Source organism: Neophocaena asiaeorientalis, unplaced genomic scaffold (assembly GCF_003031525.2).
Source record: "Neophocaena asiaeorientalis asiaeorientalis breed wild unplaced genomic scaffold, Neophocaena_asiaeorientalis_V1.1 scaffold871, whole genome shotgun sequence".
NCBI lineage: Eukaryota > Metazoa > Chordata > Mammalia > Artiodactyla > Phocoenidae > Neophocaena > Neophocaena asiaeorientalis.
Genome location: NW_020175454.1, coordinates 993,716 through 1,017,842, shown reverse-complemented (window position 1 = coordinate 1,017,842; position 24,127 = coordinate 993,716). Strand labels below are relative to the sequence as shown.

Here is a 24,127-nt window from a genome sequence, read left to right as displayed (position 1 = left end):
TCCCCCCGGACGTGCCCTGCCTTGTCTTGTCTGCGCAGGGAGGTCGGGGCATGGGAACGGAGCACCTGGCGCACAGCCCCGTTCACACGCAGCGCTCCCTGCCGCCGCTGGAATGAGGCAGGGCTCCGGGCACCGCTCCTCGGCGACGGGCCCTCAGGGCGACGAGGAGCGGTGAGGGGGTGGAGGGAGGCCTGGGGAACCGCGGGCACGCAGACTGCCACAAGCGTGCGCTCCGCGCCGCGCGACAAGCGTGCCCCTGGCCGGCGTGCCACGGGGCCGCCGCGCCGCCCACCTCCACCTAGAGCCGGAGGGCCGTCCTCCCCAGGTGACCTCTGACCAGGGCGGGGGCGGGGGATGGGCCATGGGGTCCTCGTGTCCCCAGGCCAGGCCGGCATCCCACCTGAAGCGCTCAGAGCGCCGTGCTCCAACTCGCTGGGCGTGCTCGCCTGGACCCGAGGAGACCCGGCCCTCAGGAGGAGGGGCCCGGGCGTCCTCTGAGGCCCCTCCTGCCCAGAGAGGGAGACCGCTGGGTCTCTGGACGTCCCCTCGCCTGCCCCGCCCTGTCGGACCCCGGGGCCTGCGGCCAGGACCACCCAGGCTCTCGCTGAGCGCGCCCAGCTGGGGACCCAGGTGGGACACACAGCCCTCCCCATGCCCGAGCCCCACGCCGGCCTCCTGGTGAGAAAGTGGGCCGTGAAGGGCCACGGGTGCGGGGCTGGGTGTCCGTTCCCTCACGGCGGGCCTGGAGCCCGGGCCTCAGGCGCCCACGGAAGCCCAGGGGCAGCAGCCGTGCTCGTACTCACCGTGGTGATGTAGCGGGAGTGGAACTCTGACGCTTCCTTCAGGAATGCCAAGCCCGGATGGGTGTTCACCACGTCCTGCACACGGGGGATGGGACACGGCCCTGGGATGTGCCACCAGGCCCAGGGATAAGAACGCACGTGTCCACCAGCAACATCCAGGTTCACACATCCAGCCACAGAGCCGCTCACGCAGCATCACCCCACACACACGGTTACACGAAATCACATCAAATTAAAGGACCACACAGAATCATCTGGGCCGCGAGCTAAGGAAGCATGCCACCTCTCGCGGCCAAGGGTAATAATCTGACACGTGTAAATGTATAAAAGACCACCGTGGAAGTCCATCCCAGATTCTGAGAAAGAAAATTTGCGGTATCCTCACTTAACAGAGCACTGCAGTTCCAGGAGCCCTTTAAGTCACTTCTATTCAAATGGTTTTGGTAACTTCGGTTACTCCGTGTTCACGGGGAACACGCGGGTAATCGGGGACCACCTTCGATTCCCCTCTACAAGATGGAACATAGAGTGCTAAATATAACCGCGTTTACATGAACCAGAACGGCGTTTGGAAACGAGCATTCTGCAAACCGCGACCGGCTTCTCGTGGGCGGCCCGGCGCCCCAAAGGTGCTAACCCCTGTCCGGCTCCACGCTCCGCAGGTTCAGGTGTGGAGCTGTCCACACCGTCCTGCCTCTCACGCGGGTTTGGAGGGGCTGCATGGAGCCAGCTTCAGAGGAGCCCGCCCGCCCGCCTCCGGGGTGTAGACACGGGCACGCCTGAGAGGAGGGGGCGAGGGCATGTGCAGCGGGGAGGCGGGGATGCACCTGCAAGAAGGGGATGAAGTCCTCCTGCGCCAGGGAGTTGCCGCCGGGGCTCACGAGCAGGTGGACGAACTTGGCCGCGTCATCGTGACAGCTCTGGAGCATCCTGGGCGACAGAGGGCACCCCAGCTGCACCCCATGCGCGGCCACAGGCCCCTCCCCAGACTCCGGGGCCAGGTGCTCCGTGAGGACGGGCACAGACGGATGGGGCCCCGCAAGGGACACGACGGCCGTGCCGGGCACCCCCGGACAGCCGTCTCAGTCCCTTACTGTCCCGGCCGCAGGAGCGCTGGCCAGTGGAGGCAGAGGCACGGCCGGACCACCACTCCCGCCCCGGGACTCACTTTCTCCACATGGCGACGAACTTGTGCACGGAGACGGAGCCCGTGCGCTCTCCACCGGCGCCGCAGAAGAGCGGCCCCTTCCAGTAGAGCGGGCAGCCGCAGGCCTGCGGGGGGAAGGGTGGGGGACGACACAGGGTTAGCGCGCCCTGGGCCCCCGGCTGCCCGAGCCTCCGAGGCGGCCGGGAGCGCACCGCGTGCACACAGCCCGACCGCGCAGCCCAGCGCCTGCGCCAGCCCCAGGGGCCTCCAGGGGAAGGGGCAGCCTCTCCCAGCCGACACTCTGGAGACGCTGACGGAAATGGCGCTCCCGAGCCTGGGGCACAGACCACCCGCCCCAACTGGAGGTGTCACATCGGCAGCTGTACAGAGGCAACGAGCACATCCCCAGCCCTGGATGTGCAGCACCTCCGATAACGCGTCGGGACGGCGTAAACGACAGAGAATGTCAGGAGACACTCGGGGTGCGACAAGGACGAGGCTGTGACCCGGGCACATCTCAGGGGTCGAGGCGACCGCAGGGCTGGCGTCCACAGCTGTCAGCGCAGGTGCTGACCGGGAAGCAGGCGGAAAACCCACGCTCTGAGCTTCCCTCCCGAAAACACAGAAGAAGAAGGGCGGAAACAACAAAGGCTGAGAGAAGAGAAAAAGAGAGCAGGTACACGACAGAGAAAGTCAACAAGGCCGAGTCAGCTCTTCGGAAAGCTTTTAAGCAAGTAATCACCCCTCAGCAACACTCCTGGAGAAGCAGAAAAAGGAAACGCGCGCTCTGCACATCAGCGGTCACTGCAGAGCCCACCAGCGCTGGACAGACAGGCAGTGGACACTACCAACAACTGGAGGCCAGGAAACGTGACGACTGCAGGGCGGACTCCTTGACTAATGAACGTGTCTAACCAGAACTGACAACGGACATCCAGACGGTTCTACATTTCAAGAGACCGAACCCGTGGCTTAAAACCTTCCCACTGAGAAAATCCCGGGCCCAGCTTTAGGGAAGAAATCACGTAGATGGTACCCACACTCTTCCAGAGAATGGAAACAAGGGACGTCTCCCAACTCCTGTTACGAGGCTGCACGTCCGGGACCCTGACACCTGTGAAGGGAGATCAGGCGCCCTCAGCTCCCAGGAACAGAGATGCCAACATCCCACACAAAGCCAGGCCGGCAAATTGAATCCAGCAGTGAAAAAAAAAGAAAAATCACAGTGAAACAAACAACAGGCCAGGAAACTTAAGAAGAAGAGGGAACACAGCACTGTAATCAGGGGTGTACACAGGAGCCCACGGCTCACATCTGCACGTGGAGATGTGCGCAGGCCGGCTCTGCCCTGAGCTGGAACGGACAGGATCCACCAGCAGAGATGGAGGACGGGACGCTCCGGGCAGAGACAAAGGGGAAACTCTGGTAATGCAAAAATACGCGAAGGGAGGGAGAATTCCGAAAGGGTTACGAAATACCGGAATTACACTAAGTCCCCTACACACAAACGAGTTCCATTCCGAGAGCACGTTCCGAAGTCCCGTTCGTCGGTAAGTCCAACAGAGTCAGCCTAGGTACCCAAGTAACACAACCGGCTGCATAGTACTGTACTATACCTCCCATGCAAATGATACGTAAAAAAGAAACACAGAAGATGAAGAAGACATTTTTACAGTCCCTTGAAAAGTACAGCAGTCCAGTACAACAGCGGCACACAGGGGCTGGCATCGAGGGAGCAGGCAAGAAGAGTTACTGCCTGCAGGAGGGAGAGGAGGGGGGAGACGGTAGAGCTGAAGGGTCGTCAGTAGTACAAGGCGGAGGGCGAGCTGCAACGTCACTCTCACTCGTGCCTGACGCTGACAGTAAGCACGTTCGCATCTCTAAACGTTCTCAACTTGAAGGTGTGTACGTAGGGGACTTATTTGTAACAGAAAACCAGCAAAGCTGCGGGATCCCAGGACAATGTACAAAAATCAATTATATTTCCACACACTGGCCACAAGCAATTAGAAAATAAAAAATGTAACAGTGCCGTCTACAAACAGCATAAAAAACATGAACCTACAGGTAAACGTAACTGAAAGTGCGAGATCTCTACAAAGGGAACGAGAAAGCGTGGCTGGGAGAAATCTAAGACCCCCCAAATGGAGGGACAGACCATACAGATTCCTGGACTGGACACTTAATGCTGTTGACACATTTTTGACTGGAGACATTACAGGCACAGGCCTTAGTTTCTGCAAAAATCCCACGGTCAATAATGTGTTAAAATGTCAACTCTTCCCCAGACGACCCACAGATCCAACGCAAAGCCAATGCACACCCAGCAAGGTGTGTTTTGCAGAAATCAACCAGCTCATTCAAAGCCCACGTGCAAACGCACACGACTGTCAAGCCTTCCGTGCAGTCACAGCAGTGAGGCTGTGCATCAGGGCAAAGAGGAAGGGACCAGTTTAGGGTCAGATGCCCACGTCCACCCACCAACTCAGCACAGACAAAGCTGGCGGCAGCTCCGAGGGAACAATCGTCTCTACTGAGGGCCCAGCTGGTCGACGGGCAACTCTACAAAACCATGAGGGAGGGATCCCGGCCCCAAGCGTGGACAGTGAAACTCCAGAAGGAAATGCAGGAGATCGTCCAGATGCTGGAGAAGCAAAGGTTCCCTAAACGTGACTCAAACACCAAAACTCTGAAAGAGAAGGTGGGTGAACTGAACCGCTTCCCCACCAGAACTCCAGGGCAGACGTCGCTGAGAGCACAAAAACAAGCGGCAGACCAGGAAAACGTTCACAGGGCATCATCCTGACAAAGCGGCCACACACAGACTGTAAACTAAGGCAGAGGTACAGGAAAAAAGGCAAAGGGCCCAAGAGAGCGACAGGCCCTGCAGGGAAAAGGGTGTGAACACGGCCAGGACTCCGGAGGGAGAGGCAGAGGAAAGGCGCAAACCGGATCCCCACAGAAGCCCACATGGGCCATGGCGCTCACAGGACCCGGCTCACGGGCATCGCCCGCGGGTCGGGGAGCTGCCGGCAGATGGTTTGGCAGGACGCGCCCCCTGACCCGAGCACTGGCCACGCACGCCCGTGGCCAGGAGCCGCCCTGGGGGAGACCACCGGAGTCCACTCCTGCCCATCGCGCCAGGCCTAGAACGTGCCGGCGCCTTACCCTTGGCGCCCCAGGAGGGAGCTGCCCAGCTGCGCGGGAGCCGTGCGTCTGGATGCTCTGTGGCTTCTCGCACACGCTGGGGCGGGGACCACGGGGCGAGGCTCGGGCACAGTGCAGGCTGAAAGGCCTCTACTCCACGCAGGTGGGCGTGCGTCCTGGGCGACGGGCAGCAGAGGCCTCCTGCCAGGGATGCTGGCGCCAGGGCCCCAAGGGGGCTGTGTGAGTCAGGGCGTGGAGGACACTGGCCGCTCCCCGGGGTGGGAGGGCGCAGGCGGCAGGGACAGGGGAGCCAGGGGCCTCGGGCATCTTGCCTGGGGTGCTCGTGCGGGCATGTGAGAGCTCGCTGGGCGGACTCGGGCGATGGCACTGTCCTGTCCCACGGCCGTGCGTCCGTCCACCGCACAGCAGGAGCTGTGCCCTTGCCCGTGGGGTGACGCCTGCATTCACGTCCCCAGAACGAGCGGTGCCTGCACTTCCAAGCCCACCCACCCCACAGGCAGCTGGAGAGTCCATCCTAACGCTTTCACTGTGACCTCCGTCCGCTACCTCTCAGGACCGTCTGCAAACATTCTAAGGGAACGGGAAACACCAACTCTGAAATCCAGAGGTACAAAGAAACGCGTTTAAAAGTATGGTAAAATGCCACCCTGAAGGGGAAAAACACATGGCAGGGTCAGGTTTTACAGGTCTGTAACGTCTATCTAGTGTACGTGACGGGAGACCTGGGCACACGCCGAGGCCCTCGTCACCCCGTCAGGAGCAGCCCTGCGGTGACCCCGATCCCCGCCCTCACGCCCCTTACGGCACCCCCCGACGCCCGCGCACACACAGAGCTCCCCGTCCGTCCACACAGCCTGTCCCGAGCACGGCAGCATCTGGCCGGGGCCTGGGGTCTGGCTGTGCTCACGGGGCACAGGGCATCTGACGTCCCCCGTGCAGGACTCTGTGGGCAGACCATGCGCAGGTGCGCGCTGGCCTTTGCCCGGTTCCCGGTCAGGCGCCCCGTGGGGTCCCCTAAGGGAGGGAGCCCCAGAGCAGCTGTGCTCCCACCACGAACACCTGGTGCCAGGAGCGTCTTCTGCTCTGATATTTGGCCTCTGCCCCCAGCTCCTGACATGGAGCCCCCAAGTCCCTTGGAATCTCCTGGGGGGACGGGAGCCTGTTTGGTCGTGGATGGGGCTGTCCTTAAAGAGCCCACGCCATGGTTACTGAGCTAGAACTTTCAGCCCCCCGGCATTCTCTGCAGAGGGCGAGGGCAGAGGTGGAGGGAAGCCTCGATCATGCCCATGGGATGAAACCTCTGAAATATCCCCTAAGGGAGCGGGCTCAGGGGCCTTCCAAGTTAGGGAACAAATCCGCCGTACCAGGACAGAGATGTACCCCAACTCCATGGGGACAGACAGCTGCACTGGGGATCCCCCGACGCCTCACCCTGATGCCTCTCCACCAGGCTGCTCACCTGTACCCCTCATCATACCCTTTATAAGGAACCCTTTATAATGAACTGGTGTTTCCCTGAGTCCCGTGGGCTGCTGAGCAAACTGCGGAACTCGAGAGGGGGTCGTGGGAACCCCCGGAATCCAGAGCTGGTCAGACGGACACACAGGTGACAGCCTCGGACTCGGGCCTGGAGTGTGAAATGAGGGCGGCCCCGTGGGTTCAGCACCCCCCCGTGCTGACTCCAGGCAGAAGGGCTCAGAACTGGACGAACTGCAGGACGCCCAGATCAAAGCCCACACATGTGCCGAAAGAGGCCTCCGTGCGCAGGCAAAGGAAGCAGAGACTGTCCTTTTCACGGATCAGCCGTTTGCCCCTTTCTGTGTTCAGAGAAGCGGGTCCACCGATCTCGGGCGCGCAGGCTCCCGAGAAGCATGTCTCCGGCAAGAACAAGGGCCGTGTCGCGATGACGAGAGAGAAGAAGGGGTGTGAGGGCGGAGCTGATCTGGGGACAGGAGGTCCTCACACGACACAGCCACCAACAGAGGCACAAAGGCCACGGCCCCCGGCCCACAGCTCCCCAGGGAAACCCCGCAGTCACTCAGCATCGGGAGCCGCACCCTCACCGAAGGAACAGGCAGAAGCTGCCGAAACGCCGGGACCTGGACACGCTCGGAACCCAGGGAGCAAGCCGACACTCAAGGGCTGGACGGCCTTCAAGTGCGCATTTACCAAGACGACCACCCTCAGCCCAGAAAACAAGTCTCAGTACATCTGAAAGCACTGAGACCAGACAGAGCAACCCTGCCCACGACAGAACTAAACTGGAAACCAGTAACCAAAACATGTGTGAACAAGGTGCAGGAGTTGAAAATCAAAACAACGAAATTCTAAATAACACATCAGCCAAAGGAGAAGTTACAAGTCAAACACAAATGCAGTTTGCACTGAATGAGAAGGGAAAAAAAAAACAAACACGAAAAAACCCAAAAATCAACACATCAACAATGTTTGGGATGCCGGTCAAGCAGCGCCCGGAAGGAAGTTCACAGCATTAAGTGCTTCCGTGAGCAAAGCAGAAAGGCTGAGTGCACAAAGCTGCCTCGTTAAGAAACTGCAAGCAGAACAGTTGGCCCTAAAGAGAGCAGAAGAGAGGAAATAATAAAGACGGGAAATCGCTGCAATAGGAAATCATTACAGAAAAGTTAGCAAAACTAAAAGCTAGTTCTCAGGAAAGATCAGGAAAATAAAAAAACTTCTGGCCAAGCTGGCTGAGGACAAGGACAGAAGACACAAATGCCAACATCAGAAGTGGCAGAGGGACGTCAGTCAGTACAGACCCTAAACGTGTGGAATCTTACCAACAACGTGTGTCAATAAATTCACCAAGTCATGGGAGCTGGGCACACACTTGAAAGACAGGAACTACCCCATCAAACGCAACGTCCACAACCTTCCCAGGGAGAGAATGTCCAACCCCAATGCTTCACTGTGCATTCTGCCAACGTTTAACGTAGAACACCAGCCCAGTTCTAAACACACGGCTCCGGAAAAGAGGGCAATAGCCCAACCAATTCTGTGAGGCCAGGCCACCCTGCTACCGAACCAGAGAACTCACTAGACAAGGCATCTCCAGATGGGCGTCTTTCCGGAGCCTGGATTTAAACCCTAACAAGACACCAGCAATCAGGATCCAAAAGCACGTAAGGAGGAAGAGACAGGATTTATGATGAAATGGGATTCATCCAAAGACGCAAGACGGCTTGAGGGAAGAAGAAAAACCACAGGAGCCCTCAATACGCGCAGAAAAGCACTGGGCAAATTTCATCACGCCTTCGAGATTTCACACAGTACAAGGGCTCTCAGCAAACTAGGTTCCTCAACCTGACAAAGGACACAGGAGCAGCTGCAGCCCCCACACTGCGTCTGCTGGGAGCGACGCGCCCTAAGGCTGGTGGGGGAGGGCTGTGCTGCTCCCACACCCCGAGACAACGTCCTCAGGGAGGCCCGGCCAGCACAGTGAACAGGGCAGGAAAGAGGATACAAGACACGCAGATTACAGAGGAAACGGGGACACCCTCTTTATCTGTGGAGGACGTGATCGTCTACTAGAAACTCCTAAGGAACCTGAAAAAGTGATCTGAGGAGTATGTTTCGTCCAAAGTCAACACACAAAAATCAACGGTACTTCTGTACACTTCAAGGAACAGCCGTAAACTGCAGTAAACTGCAGTAAAATAACGCTATTGACGGTATCACCAAAGATATGAAACACTGGGTTATGCCCAAGTATTCATACGTTTGATGAAAGATGAACATGACAAAACAGATACTGAGAGAAATTAATGATGCCTTAAAGTCTGAGAAATGCTGGGGTCATAACCCAGCAGACTCGATGTTGGAAAGGCGTGGACTGTCCCCAAATTCACCTACACACTCAAACGATCACAAGCCGAATCCCAGCAGGCTTCTTTCGCAGACGTGGGGAAGGTGATTCTGAAGTTCGTGTGGGAATGCAGAGACACCAGAACAGTCTCAGCACTTGAGAATCAGAGAGAAGCAGGAAAATCGGCACTGCCTGAAATGAACACAGCAGTGAGGCTACAGCAGCGGGGCCAGTGCTGTCCTGCTGTGACAGACAACCCGTCACCGACACCCAAGAGCGTCCAGGGACAGACTCACGTACGGCAATTCCTGTCGGAAGAAGGTGCCGAGGCAAGTCAGCGGGAGGACGAGGTGCCCAACGAGTGGGTCTGGGGCCACTGGACACTGTGTGCAGAGATGCACCTTCCCTCCTACCCCACATGTGCCAGTACCCAACTCAGAGTGGAGCACAGACCTGAAGGGAAGAGTTACTCGAATCGGCCTTTAGAAGAAAACACAAGAGAAAAATCCTACTGGCCTTGGATTTTCCAGCACTTCTCATCAAGGATACAAATGCATAAACCAAGTAGGGAAAAAATCTGAAAACTGGACACAATCAAAATGAAAAACGTTTGCAATTCCAAAGACTGTTATGAGAGCAGAAAGACGAGCGAACACGGGGAGACAGCGTCGGCTGCACAGGACCTCTGACAAAGGACTGGTATCCAGAATGTATGCAAAGCACATATAACGCACTAGTAAGAAAACACCAGATTTTTAAATGGGCAAATGATCTGAACAGGCATGTCATCAAAGAAGACATACAATGACAAATGGGCACATTTAAAAGATGCTCACTCAGTACTGTCAGTCATTAGAAATGTGCAAATTAAAACAAGTTATCTCCATATACCCAATAGGATAGAGCTGTGGTCTGAATGTTTGTATCCTGCCCCCCCCCCGGCCCCCGCCCAAGGTGATGGTATTAGGAGGTGGAGCCTTTGGGAGGTGATGAGGTCATGAAGGTGGTGCCCTATGAACGAACGGGATTAGTGTCCTTAGAAAAGGGACTCCAGAGAGCTCCCTCACCGCTTCTTCCAGGTGAGGACACAGCAAGAAACTTCTGTACCCCAGAGGACAGCCCGCACCAGAACCAGCCCTGCTGACACCTTGATCTGGGACATCCAGCCTCCAGAACTATGAGAAGCAAACTTCTGCTGTTTATAAGCCACCCAGTCTGCAGGATTTGGTACATCAGCCTGAACCAAGACAAATGGCTACAGTGAAAGAGAGAGAAAAGCAAGCGTGCAGAGGATGTGGAGAGACGGGAACCCACACGTGCGGGTGGGGATGCAAGATGGCGCAGCTGCCGTGGAAGTCAGCTGGGTGGCCCCTCAGTAAGTCAAACACGGAATTGCCACACGACCCAGCAATTCCACTCCTAGGTATGTGTACACACACACACACCACCGCCGCCCCCCAGCCAAAAGAACTGAAAACGGGGCCTCACACAAACACGCGTACTCAAATGTTCACAGTAGCACCGCTCACAACAGCCAAAAGGTGGAAACCACCCAAACGCCCATCTATGGATGAGTGAAGAAGCAGAACGGGGTCCAAGCACCTAATGGAATATGACCCAGCCACGAAAAGGAGTGAAGCTCTGACACGGGCTACCACGTGGATGGACCTTGAGGAGGACACGATGCCAAGTAAAGGAAAGAAGCCAGACACAGGACAATTCGTGTACTGGTTCCATTAATATGAAATCTTTAGAACAGGCAAATCCACAGAGACAAGAAGCAGAGGAGCGGTGTCAGGGGCTGGGGGAGGGGGAATGCAGTGATGCCAAGGGGCCCAGAGCTTCTTTTGGGGGGATGAGGATGCTCTGTAACTAGACAGCGGTAAGGGTCGTGCAACACCGTGTATGTAATAAGGGCCTCTAAATTTTAGATTTTAGAATGGCTAACGTGCTGATAGATTTTTATGTGAATTTTACCACAATTAAAAAAAATAAGTACCTACTCTGTGATTCTATTTACATGAAGTTCTAGGAAACTCTAATCCACAGTGACAGAAAGTAGACCAGTGGGGGCCTGGGGCTGGGCCAGGATGGACTGGAAAGAAGCCAACTTGGGGGGATGCTGGAAATGCTTCTCATCTCGATTGTCCGCATAGTTTCACGGGGATTCACACACATCAAAGCTCACTAAATGGCACACAGTAAACATCTATTGTTTACCTCACATCAGTTGTACCTCAAGAGAGCTGCCAAAAAAAGAAAAAGATGCTGATGAGAAACAAACACATAACCAGGGATTGAACATAATCATTAGGGAAATGAGACACGAAGCCACAGTAAGCGACCTCTGCACAGGCGCCAGCTCGGCTACAGCTAAGAAGCATCCACACCAAGTGCTGACAGCTTACAGAGCAACTGGTGTCTCACACACTGCTGGCTGCACACACATAACGGACAGTCACGCTGGAAGACAGTTTTACAGTTTCTTATAAAATTAAAGATATAGTCACCAGATGGCCAAGCAATGCACCTCTGCAGCATTTCTCACCTCAGAGAACTTCCAAAGGTGTTGCACAAATCCCGTGTACAGACAACAGCTTTATTTATGAGACAAAACTGGGAACAACCTTTCATCCACCAGTAAACAGATACACCGAGGGACGTGTGTGCACAGAATGCTACTTAGCAGTAAATGCTAAGGACGAACACTGACGATTAGGCTGGGTGAAAGAGGCCAGAAAAACCCAAGACAACCCACCACATGATCCCATTCATGTGAAATTCTAGAAAAGGCAAAACAATAGCACCATAGGGCCAAGGAGTGAGGGTGAGGTAGGCCAGGACCTGGGACGCTTTGCTGCAGGGCTTGCACATGGACAAACATCTCCTCCAGCAACAGATACGAAGAAACTACGAGGGACTAAAAATAACTGCACACACGTGCAGCTGGGGCAAATTATGAACAAGACACAAAAAAGTCAGAACCTAACTGTCACTTCTGTGGTGCCAGGAGCAAAAGCAGGGTCCTGCACCCATGATCCCTGTACGCGGCACCACCAAGGGGGTGGGCAGATGCCCAAGCCACTCCCTCTGGCCCAACCCACTGATCAAGGAGTCCAAGGGACGTCCCTGGGGGATTAGTGTTCCCTACCTTGCCAGTGATGTGGATCCACAGGGGTGAACTTTTATCAAATTCTGTCAAACTGTATACTTAGAACTGGGGAGTGTTACTCTGTGTCCATTATATCTCAATAAAGCTGACTGAAAAATAATTGTTCAATTCAAGAAGCTGGCAAAAAGTGACAACAGAAAAAATGTTATAAAGTAACAAAAAAGAAAGCAGAGGTTTATGAAGGAGATGAACAAAAAATTAAAGTACTCAATGGAGTTGATAGATTCTTATCTGAAAAAATATAAGTTAACCTCTAGCATGACTAGTCAAAAGGAATCTGAGATAAATAACCCTACGAAGACAAAGGGTCAAATGTGCAGACTTGATGTTCTTGGATTGAAAGAATCGATACTGCCAAAATGAATATACTACCCAAGGCAATCTACAGATTCAATGCAAACCCTATCAATTTACCAATGGCATTTTTCATAGAACTAGAAGAAAAAAAATTTTAATTTATATGGAAACACAAAGACCCCCAAATAACCAAATCAATCTTGAGAAGAAAAACAGAGCTGGAGTAATCAGGCTCCCTGGCTTTGGACTACACTACAAAGCTACAGTAATCATAACAGTATGGTTCCAGCATAAAAACATTCAACGGAACAGGATAGAAAGCCCAGAGATAAACACATGCACCTATGGTCAATTAACCTATGACAAAGGAGGCAAGAATATACAATGGAGAAAAGACAGTCTCTTCAATAAGTGGTGCTGGGAAAGTTGGACAGCTACATGTAAAAGAAAGAAATGAGAACACTGTATAATACCATACACACAAAAAAACCTCAAAATGGATTAAAGACCTAAATGTAAGACCGGATATTAGAAAACTCTTACAGGAAAACAAAGACAGACACTCTGACATAAATGACAGCAGTATCTTTTTGAACCTAGCTCCCAGAGTAATGAAAATAAAAACAAAAATAAACAAATGGGACCTAATTAAACTTACAAGTTTTGCATAGCAAAGGAAATCATCAAAACAAAACAAAAAGACAACACACAGAGTGGGAGAAAACATTTGCAAACGAAGCAACTGACAAAGGATTTATCTCCAAAATACACAAGCAGCTCATGCAGCTCAGTATGAAAGAAAACAAGTCAATTGAAAACTGGGCAGAAGATCTAAATAGACACTTCTCCATAGAAGGCATACAAATGGCCAAAAAGCACATGAAAAGATGCTCAACACTGCTAACTATCAGAGAAATGTAAATCAAAACTACAATGAGGTATCACCTCACACTGGGCAGAATGGCAACTGTTAAAAAATGTACAAGCAAGAAATGCTGGGGAGGGTGTGGAGAAAAGGGAACCCTCCTTCGCTGCCGGTGGGAATGTAAGTTGGTGCAGCCACTGTGGAGAAGAGTGTGGAGGTTCCTCAGAAACCTAAAAACAGAGTTGCCAAGTGATCCAGCTAACCCACTCCAGGGCATATATCCAAAGAAAACCATGATTTGAAAAGATAAACACACCCCAATGTTCATTACAGCACTATTTACAATAGCCAAGACATGGAAGCAACCTAAATGTCCATCGACAGGTGAATGGATAAAGATGTGGTACATACGTACAATGGAATATGACTCAGCCATCAAAGAGAATGAAATCATGCCATTTGCAGCAACATGGATGGACCTAGAAATGATCATACTGAGTGAAGTAAGTGAGACAGAGAAAAACAAATATCATATGATATCACTTATATGTGGAATCTAAAAAAATGATACAAATGAACTTATTAACAAAACAGAAACAGACTCACAAACTTAGAAAGCAAACTTATGGCTACCAAAGGGGAAAGGCAACGGGGAGGGATAAATTAGGGGTCTGGAGTTAACATATACACCCTACTACATACAAGACAGATAATCAACAAGGACCTACTGTATAGCACAGGGAACTCTACTCAATGTCGTGTAATAACCTAAGTGGGAAAAAAATTCTGAAATAGAAATAGATATATGTATAAGTGAATCACTTTGCTGTACACCTGAAACTAACACAACACTGTATATCAATTATACTCCAAAAGAAAACAAAAATTTTAAAAGAATCATATGAGAAGATAAGGAAAAGCTTTAGAATAATACATTTATAATCATGCCAACGATTGTTTTAGAAAAAAGTATAAATGACCAAAAGTGACCCCAGAAATTAAAACCCTTAATAAAGCAGTAACATTAAAGGAAATTAAAACTCAAAGAGGAAAATGTGGAGGAAAGCGATCACTGCGGAGGAGGAAAAGGACATGGAACTCACATCCTCCCACAAATACAAGAACAATCCACCTGCGTGTGGAACAGCTCTCACCGGACACCTACTGCACACTGGCAGAAGACCTCAGACTACAGAAAGGGCAAGAAAATCTCCATGGAACCAGGCAGGGCAAAACAAAGAAGAGAAAAAGAGAGAGAGAGAAAGGAATGGGGACAGGACCTGGGCCCCAGGGAGGGAGCTGTGGAAGAGGCAAGGTTCCTGCACCCTGGAGAGTGCCCTCGCTGGCAGGGAGATCAGCGTGGACGAAGGGGGAGCTTCAGGGCCTCAGAGAGAGCACAACAGCAGGTCTGAGAAAGGCAACGCAGGCAGTGACCTGCACATACGGTGGTCACTGCTGCCCTGTGCTCCCCAGACTGAGACACCCGTCCACTGGGGCGGGTGGGGGCTGGGCGCTGAAGCTTGGGCTTCAGAGGTCAGACCCGGGGAGAGGACGGGGGTTGGCTGTGCGGAGACATCCTGAAGGGGCTGGAGTGTGGCCGTGGAGGGTGTACGTGGAAGAAGCCTGGGTCCCCCCGGAGAGGCAAGGCACGATTGTTGGGGGATGTGCAAGGGGAACGGCGGGACCACTGAAGAAGCTTCTCTCCCCAAGCGCGCACACTCTCAGGCAACAGCACACCGCCTACACGAACCCCGGGGTGGGCGTGAGCCACCACTGCTGCGAGAGATGAGGGAGCAGGCAACAATCGCTGCCCCTGCCATCCTGGGAGCAGGCCGGCTGCCACTGTGCCCAAGAGACCAGCGAGCAGGTGCTAATCACTGTCCCTGCCCGGCGAGGGCTTGGGAGCGCGCGCGGGCCACCGCACCCGCTGAGAGACCCTTCAGCAAGCGCCAATCACTGCCCCTGCTGGTAGGGGCCCCGGGAGTGCGCACGGGCTGCCGGCCCCTGCACACCCCTATTACGGGGGTAACAGCAAGCACACGCTGAGGAAAGAGGTGGCAAGCGTGCCAAACTAAAAGCCGCCCTTGTGCCAAAAAGATTAAGGGACAGAGTCCCACATAAAATAGCCTCCCAAGACTACAACACGTAATTGTTTCTCCTAAGCTCACAGAGTAAGAGAAATGTAAGTACAGGAAGCAGGGAAACCACTCGCAGTTAACAGACCAAGAGAATTCCCCTGAAGGGACAGACAACGGAACAGACCGCTTCATTCAACAGACACGAGTTAAAAAGGGGGCAGTAAACACCCTGGAGGAGGAGGGGTCCAGATGGCGCACAGGAAGAGGCGGAGTTCGAGTCTCCTCACAACAGGGCACCGGCCAGGTGCGGTGGGGACTCAGACATCTAAAGGGAAGGGAGGGATCCCCAAGCAACTGGGCAGGACGTGGAGGGGAAGGAGGAGGGGAGGAAAAGTGGAGGTGGGATGGGACCGGCCCCCTCGGGACGGGGAGGGGAGGGGTTCCCACATGGGAGGGGGATCAGGGGGTCAGAGGGGAGCGTGGCCAGCGTCTCCCCCGACCACTCTGGCCCTGGCGAGCCTGCCGGGGTCCTGGGCCTAACCCTCAGTCCTCCAGGGCCCCTCCCGCGGTGCTAGGCCTAAGCCCCACCCCTCCGGCCTCTTCCAGGCCCCTTTTTTCTTTTTTCTGCTGTCGTGGTTCTGTTTTGCCTTGTTGTTGTTTTATTTTTAATTTTACAATATTTTTATTTTTCTAAGTTTATTTTAGTTTTTATTCTTTCTTATTGCCCTGCTTTGCCTTTTTTTTTTTTTTGCAGTGCCGTGTGGCTTGTGGGATCCCGGTTCCGAGGCCGGGGGTCGGGCCTCAGCTCCTGTGGTAGGAGCACCAAGTCCAAACCGCTGGACTAACAGAGAACCTCAGGCCCCAGGGAATATCAGGCAGTGTGAGGCCACGACCGCAGGGGGACCGCGGGCCACGTCCTCACGCGCAGACACCCACCTTGGCCACTCTGCCCATGTCCCCCATGGTGGCCCTCTCGTGCGGGAACTGGGCGAAAGTCCTCTCGATCTTGGCGATGATGGCGTCTACGTTCACCGCGTCCTGCGGGCGGCCTCGGGGGAAGTAGAATGTGGGGATGCTCAGGCTGGCAGCGGGCGGCAGGGGCTGCTCCTTCCTCGTCTGGACCTGAGAGAGAGAGCAGTGAGGACCCAGCACGGTGAGCACCTGCTTCCCACCGGTGCATCCTGAGCAGAGGCGGGCTGGGCCAGAGCGGCTGCCCCGAGCCCAGCGAACCCGACTGTGGACAGAACGCCCAGACCATCACCAGGCTGACTGCAGACACGGGAGGTGACGCGGCCCGTGGCGGAGCGCCACACACATGGCCCTGCTTCCCCCGATCCTGCCTCGGGTGTGACCCCTCAGGACAAGGACGGCTGCTGAGAGAACCTGCCCTCCTGCCCTCCCGGGAGGCCAAGGTCGGCACAGGGGGGCTGTCCCCTCGTTTGCGTCTCGCGCCTGGAACCGCCTGTCCCCACACCACCCTTCCCTGTGGACGGGATGTGAGGCCAGCGCCGTGGCCGGGCACGGCCCTCAGAAAGCACCACAGCCCCGAGGGCTTAGCATCCTGGCACAGGGAGCGCCCGGAAGCCATCCTGGAGCCACACCGCGCCTTCCAAACGGCAGTGTCAGGATGTCTGCCCGGTGGCCGGCGGGGTGACCTGTGAGCTCAGTGCAGTCACAGGTCAGAAGCGTGCACCACACATGCAAAGGAGGGTTGCGTTCGCCAATGCCCCTGAGTAGACGGGACCAGTCAGTGGAACCACTCAGGAAGCACCTGCTGGGAGTGGACGCGCTGGGACTGGGCAGCTCTGGGGAGGCCGGGAGGGTGGCCACACTCGGTGAGGCTTGCTGTCCCTGGACTGTGGGGTACTGTCCCCCTGCAGGGTGTGCAGCGTGCCTCTGCGCTGACCCGGCAAGGCCGCCTGGGTGCCAGAAACAGCTGCCCCGAGTCACGGCCTGTAACGCCCATGGAGACTCACACATCCGGGCATCCCTGATGGGCAGGGACAGGGAAGCACAGTCCAGCCCACGGCCCGCCTCCTAGACACACCCCAGATTCCCTGTGGCTGGGGACACGAGGACATACTGTGACGCAGCAGAAAGAGCCCAGGGTCCTGGTGGGAAGCGCTGGAGCGAGGGATGAGCACCCAAGGCCTCAGGCCATGGGACCGGCGGGGGACGGGGAGGGACCAGGTGTTCCAGAGAGGGGACGGCGAGGGGTACGCCCACCAACGAGGTCTGGGAAACTCAGCGCACCCAGGGCACTAGGACACACGGAGCCCACGGCCCCTGGGCATCCAGAGACACACATGGAAAAGCAGATGGAAGGCAAACGCAGGAGAGAGGGCTCACAGGTAGCACTGCCCCACCAGGGGTGGTTACATCCAGGGGGTTGGGGCGGGCGGGCAGCCAGGCCCGCACAGCCAAGGACGGGGCGCGGTGGCGGTGTGCTCACGGCGGGGTGCCCCCGTCCCAGCCGCCCCGACCAGGCACACACAGCACAGCTCCACGCCCACAAGCACCAGGGGCCCCGCCACCAACCTGCAGCCGAGACACAGCACACGGCCCTTCGGAGTCACGCTGCGCACTGATTCTAACGCTGTGAGTGGACGTCACTCTTACAGCCTGCAACTCAGACCGCTTCTCCACCCGCAACACAGCAGGAGACAGCAGGCATCCCCCTCAGTCACACCTTGGGACCTCCCGCGACCCCTCGGTCACATCAGGGACCTCCCGCGTCCCCTCGGTCACACCTCGGGATGTCCCACGACCCCTCGGTCACATCAGGGACCTCCTGCGTCCCCTCAGTCACACCTCGGGACCTCCCGCGACCCCTCTGTCACATCAGGGACATCCCGCGTCCCCTCGGTCACACCTCGGGACGTCCCATGTCCCGTCAGCCACATAGGGGATGTCCCGCGTCCCCTCCTGTCACATCGCGGATGCCCCACGTCTCCTGTGTTTCCTGAGGCCCCAGCTGAGGAGGCAGCTGTTCAGTGCTTGGTGACCTTGCGCGGGGCAGTGACCGTACCGAGAGGAGGTGGAGCCGTCATGAGTCGGCTGTACCAGTTCCGTGGCAGCCTGGGGACACTGGGCGACGAGCTCTGTGATCACCACGGGGCCAACACGATCCTGAGGGGCTGCATTCAGACTTGGCTCAGTCCTGAGAGGCGAGCGGGAGATGGGAGGCGCCCGGAGGGGAGGGAGAGGCGCAGCAGGCCGCCCTGAGGGCCGGCATGGCCACGGGCTGGGGCAGCAACAGCACGGGGATGGGGTGGGGGGACGGCTGGAAGCGGGAGGACAGGCCCCGGAGGAGCCCCTTCCCCGGGAGGGGCCGCGGGATGCCTAGCGTTCCATTCAGACTCGGTCCTGTCGGCTCCCAGGGACAGAGGCTGACCCCCTCCTCCCAGCCCTAGGACGTCCTGGCTCTGGGATTTGGTTTCGGGGCAGAGCTGCTAGGCTGTGATGCCCACCTACTGCGGCAAAGAACAGCCGCAGAGGAAGCAAGACCTAGCGCCAGTCCTGAGGACGGAGAGATTGGAGGGTTCACGCATCACCTGGGGACGCCCAGGCTTCACCTGGGGAATGTTTCCTCCGGTTTCACTCCTCTGGGCGGGTTCAGTTTTCCTCGCCTGTGTTTGGAGGGCAGGATGGAGCGCAGGCCCCATGTCCTGGGCTGTCACCTGTAGCAGCTCATGGCTCACGCCTGTGGAAAGGGCTGCTGGCTTGCACTGACACCTCTGGCATCCTCCCCGGCACGGCGGCACTCAGCGCCGGGTGCCACCATCGCCCATCCCCGAAGCAGCTGGGCCGGCTGGTCCCAGGGCAGGTATCCCCACCTGCCAAGCCACGGCCGCAGACACATACAGACAAGGTGTCGCTCAACAACATGCGCTATTTTCTCCGCTGTCAGGACAGGGACGCCGCCCTCACCAGCCACCGGAAGCGAAGGGAAATGAAGCCGCCAAGGACACGGCGGAGTGGAGCCTCGCCTCCTGAGAGCAGTGAGCTCTCCCCATGTCACCAGCTCCGTGGCACCTGCCCTACGTCAGCTCGTAGGCCCCTCCCAGGAGAACTGGGCTCAGGCAGGAAGCAACGCACTCCCAAATGGAAGGTCTGAATTGCAGGATGGAATGAAGGGCAAGGAACATGGTGCCTACATGGGTAAATCCATGCACACGCCCTCCACGTACATCGGTAATAAGAATATTGTTTTACCTCTCTTTAAAGACTCTCTCAGGACAACAACATGAAACGAGAGGGTGCCGGCAGTGAAGGGTTTGAAGGTTTTGAGTTGGAGGGTAAAGATACTCATTCTGTACCTAGAGAAACGAAGTCACTGACCTTGTAAGATGAGCAGTAAGCTAGTATTAAGTGCTCCGGCGAGGAAAAGATAAAAAAGAGGGAAAGGAGAGCATAAAAAGAAACATAAATGAGATCGTGAAAATAAATCAGAATGGATTAATAGTCCTTATAAATGTAAATGGATGAAATGTTCCAATTAAAAAACAAAGATCAGATGGAAAAAAGAAAGTAAGACTGACTTACAGGAAACACATGTAAGATATAAGGACACAGAGGTGGAAAACTTTTAACAAGTGGAAAAAGATACAGCAGCCAACAGTGACAAAAAGAAGGCTGGCATCACCATATTCACGCCCAGATAGGGTTGAAAGTCTGGATGTGACAGACAGATGGTCAGGACACCACACTGGGCGTCCATCACAGGAAGCTCTGCCGACCCGGAGCTGACCGGTGCCCCAGCACAGCCTCGGCGCCGACCAAGCCAAGGTGCTGGGGAAATGCAGGGACGTGGCACAGAGGCAGGCCAGGCCCGCTCCCCCGCCACCCCTGACGGACCACCGGATGACGGAAAAACAAACAGCTGGGCACGGACACGAGAGATTTACAGTGTAATCTCTGGGACATAAATAGAGCGCGGCCGGCACAGCTGCAGGACACGCGTTCTTTTCCAGCACACAGGGCGCTGTTGGGAGCCGGCCACCTCCAGGCCCCAAACAGGCCTTAGGAGAGCCGGAGGGGACCACGGGGGCTGTTTCCTGAGCTACTTGCGTCCAGGTTGGACGTCCACAATGAAAGCGGACATGGCACAAATATGTGTGTGTGTTTATGTGTGTGTGTGAGAGAGAGACAGACAGACAGGGAGGATTCTCAAGTAGCCGGAGGGGACCACGGGGGCTGTTTCCTGAGCTACTTGCGTCCAGGTTGGACGTCCACAATGAAAGCGGACATGGCACAAATATGTGTGTGTGTTTATGTGTGTGTGTGTGTGTGTGTGTGTGTGTGAGAGAGACAGACAGACAGGGAGGATTCTCAACCAGGGCTGAAGCCTCTCAGAAGCCAACACAGCAGGTGGGGCACTCGGCTCCCAGAGCAGGGCAGCTTCCCTCCCAGAGACACTCCTGACGCCCGCCTCCCGGCTGTCACCCGGGCACCGGTCAAGATGACACCTGCTCGCAAAGAGCTATTTCTGTCGCCCGCACGGACACCAGCGCTGCCTGACTCATCACGATTCCAGACATCACGGAGACGCCCGGGGCCCCCAGAACACAGGCTGGCTGAAAACTCGGCCTCATGGGAAAGCACGGCCATCCCTGCGCAGTGGCAGGGGCCCCGGGAGGTGGGCCCGCACAAGCAAGCGCCCAGTCCAGCCTTCTCTAAACGCAGTCTTGCACGGCCAGCGCCCCGTCGGGCAGACGCACTAGCTGGGGCGGCGGAAACGACCATGGCTCCGACTCTGCCAGGGCAGGATGCAGGGCAAGTGCGGCACAGCCCGGGAGCAGCAACCAGCGGGCCGGCCCCATCCGAGCCGAGACCCAGGGGCAGCGGCCAAGCCCGGCAGGCGGCGCAGGGACACGGGCGGGCATGGCAGCCACCAGAGTCCACCGCCGGGCTGGGAGGCCCTGCAGGCCGGAGCTGCTTCTCCTCCGACCCCAGGGCCCCTCCCCACCGGCTGGCGGCAGGCTCCCCAGCTAGATCTGCCAAGGGCCCGCTGGACGGACAGCAAGAGTCCAAATGCGAAAGTTTAAAGCAGAGGCGCCAAAACAAAGATGAGAACGGCTGGCCCTGCGCGTGGGTCTGTTCAAAAGTCCTCTAGCCACCACAGGAGAGGGACTGGCGTCGAGAGGCCACATGAGCCACAGAGGTTTCCAGGGGAGAAAAGGTGGCTGGAGAGCAAAGTCTCAGACCCACGAGGAGCTGGGCCGAGCGGGGCGGCTGCCGTGAGGGGACAGGCCGGGGCTCCACGCCCACGAGGCAGGGTCCTGAGACGTCGGCTGGGTCTGCACCCCTGGCCAGAGGACGCTGGGGCCCCACAGGGCCGGAAGGCAGGGCTGGGGGCGTGGACGGGACGGGGGGCGGCGTGAGGGGTCACATCCGTGGGCTCAGGGACCCGGGGGCCCACGTCCGACCCCTGGGTCCTGGGAGCATGGATCAAGGGGGTACTCAGGGCCCACCCTGCGCGGGGCCGTGACCCCCGCGCGGTGTCCGAGACGGTCAGAGTCCCCAGGCCAGGCTGTCACCGTGTGGAGGAGAGGTCAGGTCAACACCCAGCACTGTCCCCCGGGGGCGGCTGCACTGGGTTCTTGGTGCCCCGTGCATCCACCTGAAGGACCCCACAGGGCAGCTGGACGGGCGTGAGCGGGACCAGAGCACGGTGACAGTGGAGGAGAGCGTGTGCAGAGCCCGAGAGTCAAGCGCCGGGGGACGGAGCGTCAGGACCCGTCTTGGACAGGGCAGGCAGCACGGCCATAGCGGCCCCTCGAGGTCTGAGGGACGTCGCGGTGGACGTCCTGGGGGCCTCGGGGCTGTTCAGAGCGCGCAAGGCGCGGGTGCCACAGGCAGGGCAGGCGGGCGGACACAGGCCGCAGGGGCAGGACAGCCTCCCACGCATGACACAGCCTCGCTGCACACCTTCCCTTGGCCCCAAAACCAGCACGGACTCCCCAAGCTGGCAGCAGGGCCGGCATGTACGAAGCAACCCCCATCCCTCCACAGTCCCCGTCTGCCCACAAGGCCAACCCCACCTCCCTCAGGCCATCCTCTCCGGCCACACCCCCATCTCCACATGCCCTCCTCCCCATACCTTCCCCAGCTGCCCTCCGCCCCCATCATCTCCCCACGCCCCCCACCATCTCCTTCCACGCTCCCCCCATCTCCCCATGCCCTGAAGTCTGCCGACCACCCATGGCTCTGCACCGAGTCCACACTCAAACACCAAGGGGCAAAGGAAGCCAGGAAAACTCTGCTCCCGGACACTCCCCCAATGCCCACCCCAAGAAGCACTCACTCCACGCAGTGCGTGCGGACGTTTGTGGGAAACGTCACGGGAACACATCTGCCGTAAGGTGAAACTTCTACCTCTTAAAGGCAACCGTAAATCGCGTATACCAAAAAGTGATTCTGTAAGACCAACAGCCATCCTGGAACAACCAGGCTTTCATGAACAGTTCTGCGTGGAGCCAGGACACCCCCCCCAACCAAGATCAAGTCACAGCCGCCGTGGGGGGAGAGGGAAGGGCTCCCCAATCCAGGGAACACCCCGGTGCAGCCTGTGTGCCCCACGCACACAAACGGTAACCAGCAAACCTCGGACCTCCTCTCTGAAGATCACCCTTAGCTGAGTCCACTTTAAGGTCTCCACGTTCAGATTCTAAATAGACTTTCCTTCTCCACAAGCAACAAACACACATGCATCAGCCACTTGCAGACAGAATTTCACAAGTTGAAGGAGAGAGGTCAGACAGAAAAGTACCAGAAGCCCTGTAAAAGTTGAGACACGATCCCAGGAAAAAAATCCAGTTACACTACCAGCAGAAAGCAGGTCTTTTTTCCCACCCCAAACAGCCTGGCTTGATTCGATGTGATTTTTTTTTTGGCCACGAGATGACCTTTCACTCTTCGCCTGGGCGAAAATACAAGTGATTAATGTGCCGAATATCCGTGAGGCAGCAGAACCTCCACTTGCTGAAAGGTCCCAGGTGGCCATGGCTTTTCAACTCCATGGTCCCCTTACACGAATTTACACACGAGGCACAGACACGGGGTTTGCTTCTGTGCGCGCTGAGGAGAAGCACCGTGATGTTTACAAGCCGAGTCGTCACTGAAGCCGCGGAGAAGGGCGCTCCGGCTGGTAGGTGCCTGCGATAAAGCCCTTAAAACAACACAGGCGCTCGCGGCAAACCGCGCTCTCTTTTCCAACAGCGCTGCGCTGTCATTACCCAGGGCGCCACACGCTCCAGCGACACGGGGAGGCTCGCTGCGCACCTGCGGAGGGTCGAGTCCCGAAGCCTCCTACTGCCCGAGGTCGACACCTCCCCGCCTCACGCAAGACGCACCACGACGTTGCCCCGCGCCGCGCCCGGGGTATCCGCTGCTAGAACTCCAGGAAAAGAGATGCCGGCGGCTCCCTTCACAGCGCTTTCCCTGACAAACTGCACGGGCACACCTGCTCTCTGCGCGCACGGGCGCTGTTCCAGGGTAGCCGCGCACGGGCGCAGGTGGAGCCCCCCGAGCCCAGGCAGCCCCCCACCCCGACCTCGCCAGAGCGGCGAGGGGCCCGCGGACGCAGCGGACCCGCCCGCCGCACCTGCTGGAAGGCCTTGAGCCTCTTCTTGAAGCGGGAGGGCAGCACGAAGTCGCAGCCGCGGGCCAGCGAGGCCAGCTCCTGCCGCAGGTCGGGGTCCTGGCGCAGGGACAGGTCCCGGAGCCGCATGTCGGCTCGCATGGGCCGCCGGGGCCCGGGCCGGGCGCGTTCG

The 24,127-nt window shown here is 56.9% G+C and overlaps 1 protein-coding gene across 1 annotated transcript in view; it reads right to left on the bottom strand.

The window, feature by feature from the left end:
• PPP2R3B (protein phosphatase 2 regulatory subunit B''beta) overlaps positions 1 to 24,127 on the bottom strand; it is a 51,845-nt gene that overhangs the window by 11,735 nt on the left and 15,983 nt on the right. Inside the window, exons 2-5 of the mRNA XM_024768100.1 lie at positions 16,290 to 16,475; positions 1,972 to 2,075; positions 1,631 to 1,733; positions 804 to 878 (exon numbers count right to left, since the gene is read on the bottom strand). Of these exons, the coding sequence (XP_024623868.1) occupies positions 804 to 878; positions 1,631 to 1,733; positions 1,972 to 2,075; positions 16,290 to 16,475 (468 nt within the window). The remainder of the gene's footprint in view (positions 1 to 803; positions 879 to 1,630; positions 1,734 to 1,971; positions 2,076 to 16,289; positions 16,476 to 24,127) is intronic.